The sequence below is a fragment of the Erpetoichthys calabaricus genome, chromosome 3, assembly GCF_900747795.2.
Source record: "Erpetoichthys calabaricus chromosome 3, fErpCal1.3, whole genome shotgun sequence".
NCBI lineage: Eukaryota > Metazoa > Chordata > Cladistia > Polypteriformes > Polypteridae > Erpetoichthys > Erpetoichthys calabaricus.
This window is the reverse complement of record NC_041396.2, coordinates 10,991,526-11,004,749: the sequence shown is the minus strand read 5'-3', so window position 1 is coordinate 11,004,749 and position 13,224 is coordinate 10,991,526. Positions and strand designations below refer to the sequence as shown.

The following is a 13,224-nucleotide window of genomic DNA, read 5'->3' as shown; positions in this document are numbered from 1 at the left end:
CAAGACTATTATCGAAGTGGGAGCTCGATGTACAGTTAGGTCCATAAATATTTGGACAGAGACTTTTTTCTAATTTTGGTTCTGTACATTACCACAATGAATTTTATATGAAACAACTCAGATAATAATAATAATAATAATAATATTTATTTGTATAGCACATTTTCATACAAAAAAGTAGCTTAAAGTGCTTTACATAATGAAGAACAGTAGACAAAAAAAATATAACAACATAAGAAACTAAAATAAGACAATATTAGTTAACATAAAAAAAAAAGAGTAAGGTCCGATGGCCAGGGTGGATAGAAAAAACAAAAAACAAAAAAAACTTCAAGTGAAAGATGCAGTTGAAGTGCAGACTCTCAGCTTTAATTCAGTGGGGTGAACAAAACGATTGCATAAAAATGTGAGGCAACTAAAGCATTTTTTGAACACAATCCCTTCATTTCAGGGGCTCAAAAGTAATTGGACAATTGACTCAAAGGCTATTTCATGGGCAGGTGTGGTCAAGTCCGTCGTTATGTCCTTATCAATGAAGCAGATGAAAGGCCTGGAGTTGATTTGAGGTGTGCTGCTTGCATGTGGAAGATTTTGCTGTGAACAGACAACATGCGGTCAAAGGAGCTCTCCATGCAGGTGAAAGAAGCCATCCTTAAGCTGCGAAAACAGAAAAAACCCATCTGAGAAATTGCTCCAATATGACGAGTGGCAAAATCTACAGTTTGGTACATCCTGAGAAAGAAAGCAAGCACTGGTGAACTCAGCAACACAAAAAGACCTGGACGTCCATGGAAGACAACAGTGGTGGATGATCGCAGAATCATTTCCATGGTGAAGAGAAACCCCTTCACAACAGCCAACCAAGTGAACAACACTCTCCAGGGGTTGGTGTATCGATATCCAAGTCTACCATAAAGAGAAGACTACATGAAAGTAAATCCAGAGGGTGCACTGCAAGGTGCAAGCCACTCATAAGCCTCAAGAATAGAAAGGCTAGATTGGACTTTGCTAAAGAACATCTAAAAAAGCCAGCACAGTTCTGGAAAAACATTCTTTGGACAGATGAAACCAAGATCAACCTCTACCAGAATGATGGCAAGAAAAAAGTATGGAGAAGGCGTGGAACAGCTCATTATCCAAAGCATAGCACATCATCTGTAAAACACGGTGGAGGGAGGCAGTGTGATGGCTTGGGCGTGCATGGCTGCCAGTGGCACTGGGACACTCGTGTTTATTGATGATGTGACACAGGACAGAAGCAGCCGAATGAATTCTGAGGTGTTCAGAGACATACTGTCTGCTCAAATCCAGCTAAATACAGCAGTCAAATTGATTCATGATACAGATGGACAATGACCCAAAACATACAGCCAAAGCAACCCAGGAGTTTATTAAAGCAAAGAAGTGGAAAATTCTTGAATGGCCAAGTCAGTCACCTGATCTTAACCCAACTGAGCAGGCATTTCACTTGTTGAAGACTAAACTTCAGACAGAAAGGCCCACAAACAAACAGCAACTGAAAGTCGCGGCAGTAAAGGCCTGGCAGAGCATTAAAAAGGAGGAAACCCAACATCTGGTGATGTCCAGGAGTTCAAGACTTCAGGCTGTCATTGCCAGCAAAGGGTTTTCAACCAAGTATTAGAAATGAAGAACATTTGATTTCCAGTTATTTCATTTGTCCAATTACTTTTGAGTCCCTGAAATGAAGGGATTGTGTTCAAAAAAATGCTTTAGTTGCCTCACATTTTTATGCAATCGTTTTGTTCACCCCACTGAATTAAAGCTGAAAGTCTGCACTTCAACTGCATCTGAGATGTTTCATTTAAAATTCATTGTGGTAAAGTACTGATCACCAATTTCATGTTAGTGGATCAGCTGATTTTTTTTTTTTCTTTATTCTTCTAAAAACCTTTTTACACTGAGCTCCTGCATAACCTTACGTCCTAGATTAAAGTGTTAACTTTGGGATTTTTTTACAATTACAGTGTAGACCACAGGTGTTAACTGTTCATTTTTATATTAAGAAAGTGAAATTCTTTAGACTTACTGTTCAGAGAGAGGTGAGAGGTTAGGAGCACACACTGATACAGTGCATTGCCACACCCACCACCCGACAAACCAACTCGGGATCCCAGATTAGGCACCACACTAGTTCAGATGGAATGGAACCAGTGTGAGGTTTTTAATGGTAGCTGGAATGCTAATTCTGCCACCAACCTTCTGGTTTTTCCCTGCAGGTTGGAGGGCCGACATGCAGGGCTGGATGCAGATTAATGTCATACCCAGGATGGAGCAACTGCAGGTTAAGGGCCTCACTCAAGGGCCCAATGGAGTAGAGTCACATGTGGTGTTTTACAGGATTCGAACCGGCAACCTTCCAATTACTAGTGCAGATCCCTGTCCTCAGACCCACCACTTAGTGACACATAAAAATACTAAATAAGCATTTCTTTAAAATACATAATTTAACTAATACAATATGTACACAAATCATCTTAATACATAATACATGCGGGATAGATAGATAGATACAGTGCATCCGGAAAGTATTCCCAGCACATCACTTTTTCCACATTTTCTTATGTTACAGTCTTATTCCAAAATGGATTAAATTCATTTTTTTCCTCAGAATTCTACACACAACACCCCATAATGACAACGTGAAAAAAGTTTACTTGAGGTTTTTGCAAATTTATTAATAATAAACAAACTGAGAAATCCCATGTCCATAAGTATTCACAGCCTTTGCTCAATACTTTGTCGATGCCCCTTTGGCAGCAATTACAGCCTCAAGTCTTTTTTGAATATGATGCCACAAGCTTGGCACACATATCCTTGGCCAGTTACACCCATTCCTCTTTGCAGCACCTCTCAAGCTCCATCAGGTTGGATGGGAAGCGTCGGTGCACAGCCATTTTAAGATCTCTCCAGAGATGTTCAATCGGATTCAAGTCTGGGCTCTGGCTGGGCCACTCAAGGACATTCACAGAGTTGTCCTGAAGCCACTCCTTTGATATCTTGGCTGTGTGCTTAGGGTCGTTGTCCTGCTGAAAGATGAACCGTCGCCCCAGTCTGAGGTCAAGAGCACTCTGGAGCAGGTTTTCATCCAGGATGTCTCTGTACATTGCTGCAGTCATCTTTCCCTTTATCCTGACTAGTCTCCCAGTTCCCCACAGCATGATGCTGCCACCACCATGCTTCACTGTAAGGGATGGTATTGGCCTGGTGATGAGCGGTGCCTGGTTTCCTCCAAACGTGACGCCTGGCATTTACACCAAAGAGTTCAATCTTTGTCTCATTAGACCAGAGAATTTTCTTTCTCATGGTCTGAGAGTCCTTCAGGTGCCTTTTGGCAAACTCCAGGCGGGCTGCCATGTGCCTTTTACTAAGGAGTGGCTTCCGTCTGGCCACTCTACCATACAGGCCTGATTGGTGGATTGCTGCAGAGATGGTTGTCCTTCTGGAAGGTTCTCCTCTCTCCACAGAGGACCTCTGGAGCTCTGACAGAGTGACCATCGGGTTCTTGGTCACCTCCCTGACTAAGGCCCTTCTCCCCCGATCGCTCAGTTTAGATGGCCAGCCAGCTCTAGGAAGAGTCCTGGTGGTTTTGAACTTCTTCCACTTACGGATGATGGAGGCCACTGTGCTCATTGGGACCTTCAAAGCAGCAGAAATTTTTCTGTAACCTTCCCCAGATTTGTGCCTCGAGACAATACTGTCTCGGAGGTCTACAGACAATTTCTTTGACTTCATGCTCGGTTTGTGCTCTGACATGAACTGTCAACTGTGGGACCTTCTATAGACAGGTGTGTGCCTTTCCAAATCATGTCCAGTCAACTGAATTTACCACAGGTGGACTCCAATGAAGCTGCAGAAACATCTCAAGGATGATCAGGGGAAACAGGATGCACCTGAGCTCAATTTTGAGCTTCATGGCAAAGGCTGTGAATACTTATGTACATGGGATTTCTCAGTTTTTTTATTTTTAATAAATTTGCAAAAACCTCAAGTAAACTTTTTTCATGTTGTCATTATGGGGTGTTGTGTATAGAATTCTGAGGAAAAAAATGAATTGAATCCATTTTGGAATAAGGCTGTAACATAACAAAATGTGGAAAAAGTGATGCGCTGTGAATACTTTCCCGATGCACTGTATAATATATAATATATATATGAGTACAGAATCCGAGAGAGGACGTGCAATATCGTTATTTTTTTTAAATTGTCTTCTCAAGATAACAGACTAATTTTATCGAGATCTCGAGAAAACGAAACTTAACCTTTGCTCCTGGCATCAGGCTCACTTAGAAGCCTTGCTAACCTTGTTCTTAAATGACAGACACTAATGTTATTATTTTCTAAACTAAGGCATAAACCTATTTCAGCCTGCGTCAGCCCTGGATTGAACAAAAATATGACGCGCTAATCAATACAGTTCTGCTCTTCTGCCATTTCAAACAGGACGTGGCTTCAATAAGGTAAACATTAAACGTTAGATACAATTATTTCGAGAAGACAAGATCTTTTGTTTTATCGAGATCTGGATAAAATTATTCCGTTAATTTGATAAAACAAAATTCGTTTCCTCGAGATCTCAATAAAATTAGTCTGTTATCTCGAGGAAACAATTTAAAACAATAACGATACTGCACGTCTTCTCGCGGCTTTCGTAATATAGAGATTAAAGAAGTTACAAGTAACAAACATAAGACAAACCTTGGAAAATGTAAAAAAAGGCTGTAATTTTTATCAAAAAGCTAGAAGGAAAAATAGTTTAATTGAATAAGTATGTGTGAAATTAGAAATTTTAACACATTAAATTACCGTTTCCGTTTATTCAGAGTCGAGTCGGTACATTTCTACAGACCCAATAATTTCTTCAGACTCCACCGCCCTGCTTTTCAATTTCACTCTCTTGATGTTTGTTTTTCTTTTCAGGTGTCAAAGGTTTTCCTCGGAGCCCACGCCTTGCTGGCCAATGGCTATGTGATGTCTCGAGTTGGCACGTCACAGATTGCTCTCCTTGCTAAAGCGTTTAATGTCCCGGTGTTGGTTTGCTGCGAGACGTACAAATTCTGTGAGAGGGTGCAGACCGACTCCTTCGTATCCAACGAACTTGGTAGGCCTGACTTTTTGGTTTGATTTTATGGGCTGATTTTGATAGCAGGGTTAATTGTGACAAAATGGCTACTGCACAGGGAAAGTAAAATTCACCTGTGGTCTTCCCTGCTTATCCACGATTTCTTAACGTTACTTCTATTTGTTTCATGGCACTGTCTCTTTGCCTACGGGTTTGGCTGCCTCCATGAGTCTCCTCCATCATTGCTTGTCCTCCACATCCTCTTTTTTAAACCTCCGCTCCCTCGTAACCCTCCACATGCAGTCTTATCCTCCTCGGCCTTCTCCCTCGTCTGTCCTTACCCTAAGCCCTTCTGTACTCCTCACTCACCTTTACCACGCCTGCCCTTCACCTAACCTCGCCATTCCTCAGTCTATAACTCAGTGAGACGCCCAAAGCCCACCTTGGGATTCTCGCTACAGGTCTTTCTGATTGTCCTCATCTCTGCACCGTACATCCCCAGTGTAATTGTTAACACGTCCTTACCTTTACTTTGCTTGACATTAACATCCAATCCCAGAGCCCTCTTGTCACTTCTGTCTTGCTGCTTTTACTCTCTCACTTCATAGCCCCCCCCCCCCCTTTTATGGTTCTACCCGACCCCACTTCTCCTTATTCTTCAGATCCAAGTCTGCTCTGTCTTCCATTAAAGAATATGTTTGGTATTTTTCAGGTGAAAGTTTTATCACTTCACAAACACGCTGCTATATGCATTTGTTACGTGAAATTGTGTTGTAAAGTTTATTTGATTTGATATACTTAATTAATCCCTGAGGGGAGATTGTCTTTTTGCCTGATCTTTTGGGGGTCACAGTTGATAGCTTTCTATAAATTAAAAAAAAAAAAAAAACTTCACCCAAATCAAAAGATCTACTGGGAGTCGTTACCAAAACTACAAGAATATCACCAGAACCAAAATGCTAAAGGAATACTCCACAAAAAAAAAATGTGTGTATGTGTATATATATATATATATATATATATATATATATATATAATATACAGTACTGTGCAAACGTTTTAGGCAGGTGTGAAAAAATGCTGTAAACAAAGAATGCTTTCAGAAATATAACTAATGATTGTTTATTGTTATCAATTTACAAAATGCAAAGTGAGCGAACAAAAGAGAAATCTAAATCAAATCAATATTTGGTGTTCCTACCTTTTGCCTTCAAACCATCATCAATTCTTATAGGTCCACTTGCACAAAGTCAGGGATTTTGTAGGATTCTAGTCAGGTGTCTGATCAACCAGTTCTACCAAACAGGTGCTAATGATTATCAATGTCACACGTAGGTTGAAACACAATCATTAACTGAAACAGAAACAGCTTAAAACTGGGCGAGGAACAGCCAAACTCTGCTACCAAGGTGAGGTTGTGGAAGACAGTTTCATGTCATGGCGAGATTGAGCACAGCAACAAGACACAAGGTAGTTCTACTGCATCAGCAAGGTCTCTCCCAGACAAAGATTTCAAAGCAGACTGGGGTTTCAAGATGTGCTGTTCAAGCTCTTGTGAAGAAGCACAAAGAGACGGGCAACATTGAAGATCGTAGACACAGTGGTCGGCCAAGGAAACTTAGTGCAGCAGATGAAAGACACATCAAGCTTATTACCCTTCGAAATCAGAAGATGTCCAGCAGTGCCATCAGCTCAGAACTGGCAGAAACCAGTGGGACCCAGGTACACCCATCCACTGTCCAGAGAAGTCTGGCCAGAAGTGGTCTTCATGGAAGAGTTGCAGCCAAGAAGCCATACCTCCGACGTGGAAACAAGGCCAAGCAACTCAAGTATGCACGAAAACAGAGGAACTGGGGTGCAGAAAAATGGCAGCAGGTGCTCTGGACTGATGAGTCAAAACTTGAAATATTTGGCTGTAGCAGAAGGCAGTTTGTTCGTCGAAGGACTGGAGAGCGGTACAATAATGAGTGTCTGCAGGCAACAGTGAAGCATGGTGGAGGTTCCTTGAACATTAGGGGCTGCATTTCTGCAAATGGAGTTGGAGATTTGGTCAGGATTAATGGTGTTCTCAATTCTGAGAAATACAGGCAGATACTTATCCATCATGCAATACCATCAGGGAGGCGTATGATTGGCCCCAAATTTATTCTGCAGCAGGACAACGACCCCAAACATACAGCCAAAGTCATTAAGAACGATCTTCAGCGTAAAGAAGAACAAGAAGTCCTGGAAGTGATGGTATGGCCCCCACAGAGCCCTGATCTCAACATCATCGAGTGTGTCTGGGATTACATGAAGAGACAGAAGGATGTGAGGAAGCCTACATCCACAGAAGATCTGGGGTTAGTTCTCCAAGATGTTTGGAACAACCTACCAGCCGAGTTCCTTCAAAAACTGTGTGCAGGTGTACCTAGAAGAACTGATGCTGTTTTGAAGGCAAAGGGTGGTCACACCAAATATTGATTTGATTTAGATTTCTCTTTTGTTCATTCACTGCATTCTGTTGATTGATGAAAATAAATGGTTAACACTTCCAGTTTTGAAAGCATTCTTTGTTTACAGCATTTTTTCACACCTGCCTAAAACTTTTGCACAGTACTGTATATACTGTAATATATATTTGCAGCTGGAGATCCACAAAGGGAGAAACATGAATCGCGTATGATGAAGTAGTTTTTATTCCTGAGCTTTCAACCCCTGCCAGGGGTCTTCATCAGAGGATAATGCTTAGACTTACAAGAATTCAACGGCAATATATAGCAACACATTAGGTGGCTAAGTCAGAAAAGTGCCAGAGAGCTGGCCGAATCTTGGCTATCAAATGAGAACGCCATCAACAGACACTTGGATATAAATCCAGCAAATGCAAACTTAATAAATGAACTGTACACCCTCCCCCCCCCCTCCTGATCACACTGACTTAGCCACCTCCCCCCCTTCCCTTTGTGGATCTCCAGCTGCAAATATGCAAACCGTATCACAGACCTTCTCTTCCATATATATATATATATATATATATATATATATATATATATACATACATAATAATAATAATAGTAGTAATTCATTACATTTATATAGCGCTTTTCTCAGTACTCAAAGCGCTATCCACACAGGGAGGAACCGGGAAGCGAACCCACAATCTTTCACAGTCTCCTTACTGCAAAGCAGCAGCACTACCACTGCGCCACCTGTGAGGACGAGAGGGTACCCAAAAATAACCGGAATTGGAAAAAAAAATTGTTTTAATATATTTTTACTAACTGAAACTTTCATCTCCTTCAAAGTCCTCTCCTTGTGAATGAATGCATTTGTCCCAACGGTTTTCCCACTGGTGGAAACATTTATGGAATTGCTCAAGAGGAACGTCGTCCAAGGCCTGCAGTGATTTTTCTTTGACTTCCTCCGCGGTACAAAAGCGTTTTCCTTTGAGTTCTTTTTTTCATATGCGGGAACAAGAAAAAGTCACACGGAGCAAAGATCAGATGAATAGGGAAGGTGACAAGAACTCCAAGGCACACAAGTCCGTCCATCCATCCATCCATTTTCCAACCCGCTGAATCCAAACACAGGGTCACGGGGGTCTGCTGGAGCCAATCCCAGCCAACACAGGGCACAAGGCAGGAACCAATCCCGGGCAGGGTGCCAACCCACCACAGGACACACACAAACACACTCACACACCAAGCACACACTAGGGCCAATTTAGAATCGGCAATCCACCTAACTTGCATGTCTTTGGACTGTGGGAGGAAACCCACGCAGACACGGAGAGAACATGCAAACTCCACGCAGGGAAGACCCGGGAAGCGAACCCAGGTCCCCAGGTCTCCCAACTGTGAGGCAGCAGCGCTACCCACTGCACCACCGTGCCGCCCGGCACACAAGTCAATTCAGAAATCTCTTCAGTAGTCCGACGACGATCTCCATAAATTGCATTGCGAACGTTTTCAAGATTTTTCTCATTCCTACTTGTGGGAGGGGGTGGCATGGTGGCGCAGTGGGTAGCGCTGTTGCCTCGCAGTTAGGAGACCTGGGTTCACTTCCCAGGTCCTCCCTGCGTGGAGTTTGCATGTTCTTCCCATGTCTGCGTGGGTTTTCTCCCACAGTCCAAAGGGTTAGTTGATCTTAAATTGTCCCTAGTTTGTGCTTGGTGTGTGTGTGTGCGCGCCCTGTGGTGGGCTGGCGCCTTGCCCGGGGTTTGTTCCTGCCTTGCGCCCTGTGTTGGCTGGGATTGGCTTCAGCAGACCCCTGTGACCTTATAGTTAGGATATAGCGGGTTGGACAATGACTGAATGACTAATTGTGGATGGTTGGCCAGATCTCGGTTGGTCTTCAAGTGACATTTCCCCTCGTTTGAAATGCGAAAACCACACGTAGACCCGAATTTTACTTAAAGCTTCCTCTTTAAAAGCAGTTTCAAGCATCACTACAGTTTCAGCCACTGTTTACCCGAAGAGAAAACAAAATTTAATGCAGACTCGACTGTGATCAGACTTTTGTGATCACAGGTCAGCGAGTGAGTTTTGTGTTTCAAACGAGGGGAAATGTCACTTGATCTTTGCTCCGTGTGACGTTTTCTTGACCCTGCATATGAAAAAAAGAACTCAAAGGAAAGCGTGTTTGTACCGTGGAGGAAGTCAAAGGAAAAATCGCTGCAGGCCTTGAATGACGTTTCTCTTCAGTGATTCCAAAAATGTTTCCACCAGTGGGAAAACTGTTGGGGACAAGTGCATTCCATGTGTATGTGTGTGTATGTATTTGTGTATATTTGATGTTTCTTACCCCGTTTTTAATCTTGCATTTTCGTAAAGAAATCAAATACTGAATATTCAGACTCAGCGTGGTCTGCCGTGTGTCTTACAGATGATCCCGATGATCTCATCGTAACCAAGAGAGGAGAGACGCCGCTTGAGAACTGGCTGGAGGTCTCCCACCTTCACCTTCTGAACCTGGTCTATGATGTGACGCCTCCAGATTTTGTGGATTTAGTTATCACAGACTTGGGAATGATTCCCTGCACGTCGGTCCCCGTTGTTCTACGAGTGAAGAATGTGGATCAGTAGGAAAGGCGTGGAAGAGGAGCGTTTGGCAGGATTTATCTGTAAGATACGTTCTTGGGCATGAAAAATAAATATTTCATCTGAGTGGTTGATTTGCTTCACCTGGCATAGCATGAGGAAGAATTCTTGAAAATCCTAAGATGTTCTTACTTGAGGCACTAAATGTAAGAAACGAGCAGGCCCTGTGAGCGTCTCCTTTCGTTCGTTCGTTCGTTCGTTCGTTCGTTTATATATTTACAACATTAGAACAATCTGGTCGAGAACGGGCCACACATCCAAATGAGCTCACCAATCCGATTCATGGAGATTCTCCAAAACAACATCAAGTTGAGGGTTGAAAGACTCAAAGTCCTACTTTGCACCCCACTTGCACAACCCCACGGCATCAAGTTAAGATTTAGATTTGATAGAACTTTTATTTGTCCGCACACAGAGCCCCTTTGTCACCACATTTGAATGCTCATTCAGGAGACCTTCTAGCTCCTTACTAATCCAGGGGCTTGTTGTTTAGAAAGTAACACACTGCCTTTGTGGGCACCGCTGTGTCGACACAGCAGTTAAAATAGTCTGGGATGGAGTGACCAGAGACCCTCGATGTCGTCTCCATGCATCTCGCACATCATTTCCCAGTTTGTCATTTAGAAGCAGTCATTCAGCCAGTCCGGACTGCACTTCCTCACTGTTGTGGTTTGTAGTTTAGAAAAAGATGAATCAGGTTGTGGTCAGATTTGCCCAAAGGTGCCAGTAGTTCTCACTCAAAATCATCTTTAACATTTGAGTACAGCAGGTCCGGCTTGTTATTTCCTTGAGTGGAATAGGTCACAAACTGATTGAAATTTGCCATTGTCTCTTCCAAAGTCACATTGTTGAAGTCACCACTGTAAAGAGAATACAAAGAATCCCATAAAGGGTCTGGGGCAACTGTAGGCGCCCCCCATATATTGAAAAGAGCACAAAAGAAGAGGCGTGGTAGGCACTTAAACTGAGACTCGTCCCGTTGTGGTGATCGAGTCTGCCCCAAGATGGCGGCCGCTCCGTTTATGATGTTTCCTGGGAGGAAGAGGCGGAAGTGATGTGAAGTGATGTCATAGATCAGGGGCGGCGAACTCCAGGCCTCGAGTACCACGGTGGCCTGCAGGTTTTCATTCTTATCCATCCATCCATCCTCTTCCACTTATCCAAGGTCGGGTCGCGGGGGCAGCAGCTTGAGCAGAGATGCCCAGACTTCCCTCTCCCCGGCCACTTCTTCTAGCTCTTCCGGGAGAATCCCGAGGCGTTCCCAGGCCAGCCGGGAGACATAGTCCCTCCAGCGTGTCCTGGGTCTTCCCCGGGGCCTCCTCCCGGTTAGACGTGCCCGGAACACCTCACCAGGGAGGCGTCCAGGAGGCATCCTGATCAGATGCCCGAGCCACCTCATCTGACTCCTCTCGATGCGGAGGAGCAGCGGCTCTACTCTGAGCCCCTCCCGGATGACTGAGCTTCTCACCTTATCTTTAAGGGAGAGCCCAGACACCCTGCGGAGGAAACTCATTTCAACCGCTTGTATTCGCGATCTCGTTCTTTCGGTCACTACCCATAGCTCATGACCATAGGTGAGGGTAGGAACATAGATCGACTGGTAAATTGAGAGCTTTGCCTTGCGGCTCAGCTCCTTTTTCACCACGACAGAGCGATGCAGCGCCCTCATCACTGCGGATGCCGCACCGATCCGCCTGTCGATCTCACGCTCCATTCTTCCCTCACTCGTGAACAAGACCCAGAGATACTTGAACTCCTCCACTTGGGGCAGGATCTCGCCACCAACCCTGAGAGGGCACTCCACCCTTTTCCAGCTGAGGACCATTGTCTCGGATTTGGAGGTGCTGATTCTCATCCCAGCCGCTTCACACTCAGCTGCGAACCGATCCAGAGAGAGCTGAAGATCATGGCCTGATGAAGCAAACAGGACAACATCATCTGCAAAAAGCAGTGACCCAATCCTGAGCCCACCAAACTGGACCCCCTCAACGCCCTGGCTGCGCCTAGAAATTCTGTCCATAAAAGTCATGAACAGAATCGGTGACAAAGGGCAGCCCTGGCGGAGTCCAACTGTCCCTGGAAACGGGTTCGACTTACTGCTGGCAATGCGGACCAAGCTCTGGCACCGATCGTACAGGGACCGAACAGCCCTTATCAGGGGGTCTGGTACCCCATACTCTCGGAGTACCCCCCACAGGATTCCCCGAGGGACACGGTCGAATGCCTTTTCCAAGTCCACAAAATCAGAATCAACTTTATTGGCCAAGTATATGTACACATACAAGGAATTGGACTCCCGGTTTTACTTTGCTCTCCGTGTGCTTAACAAAAAGGGATGAGATACTGGAATAAACACAGACCATCCATCCATCCATTTTCCAACCTGCTGAATCCAAACACAGGGTCACGGGGGGTTCTGCCGGAGCCAATCCCAGCCAACACAGGGCACAAGGCAGGGTGCCAACCCACCGCAGGACACACACAACCACACCCACACACCAAGCACACACCAGGGCCAATTTAGAATCGCCAATCCACCTAACCTGCATGTCTTTGGACTGTGGGAGGAAACACAGACTATGGAATATAGAATAATGGAATGGGTAAGCAGTTACATTATATACACATGGAGACCAGGGGGGTATTTTTCGTACGTGGATTACTCGTTTAGCCGGATGTAATTGTTGACGATTTGGCCTGATCCTGGATCTGTCGGTTTTTCGAAACTCTTGCTGGAAGTGTTGTCATAGCAACAAATCCAAATCCGCAAACCTGCTCGGAGCAGTTTGTTCTACGTAAACAAGGATTAGTTTACACACGTGATCAGTGACGGTGTGTGAAAGTCATCCAGTCAGGGCTTCGCCGTTCATGAGTGAGCGACCAATTGATCCCGGTGCGTAAATTATATGAAGAGAATTTCATATAGAGAGGGTTCTGCGTGATCGGCAAGATCCTTTATTGCTCCCGGAGGAAATTTTGTACGAAAGATACTGCTTTAGCCGAGGGGGAATATTGTACCTCAAAGATTTATTAGCACCTTATATTCGAAGTCAAACTCAGTGA

General features: G+C 44.3%; 2 protein-coding genes across 2 annotated transcripts in view; both read left to right on the top strand.

Moving 5' to 3' along the window:
* Nucleotides 1-10,233, top strand: part of eif2b4 (eukaryotic translation initiation factor 2B, subunit 4 delta) — a 77,103-nt gene extending 66,870 nt beyond the window's left edge. The window contains exons 12-13 of the mRNA XM_028796361.2: nucleotides 4,939-5,119; nucleotides 9,947-10,233. Coding sequence (XP_028652194.1) covers nucleotides 4,939-5,119; nucleotides 9,947-10,146 — 381 coding nt within the window. The 3' untranslated portion in view covers nucleotides 10,147-10,233. The remainder of the gene's footprint in view (nucleotides 1-4,938; nucleotides 5,120-9,946) is intronic.
* inka2 (inka box actin regulator 2) overlaps nucleotides 1-13,224 on the top strand; it is a 361,375-nt gene that overhangs the window by 86,394 nt on the left and 261,757 nt on the right. The window lies entirely within an intron of this gene.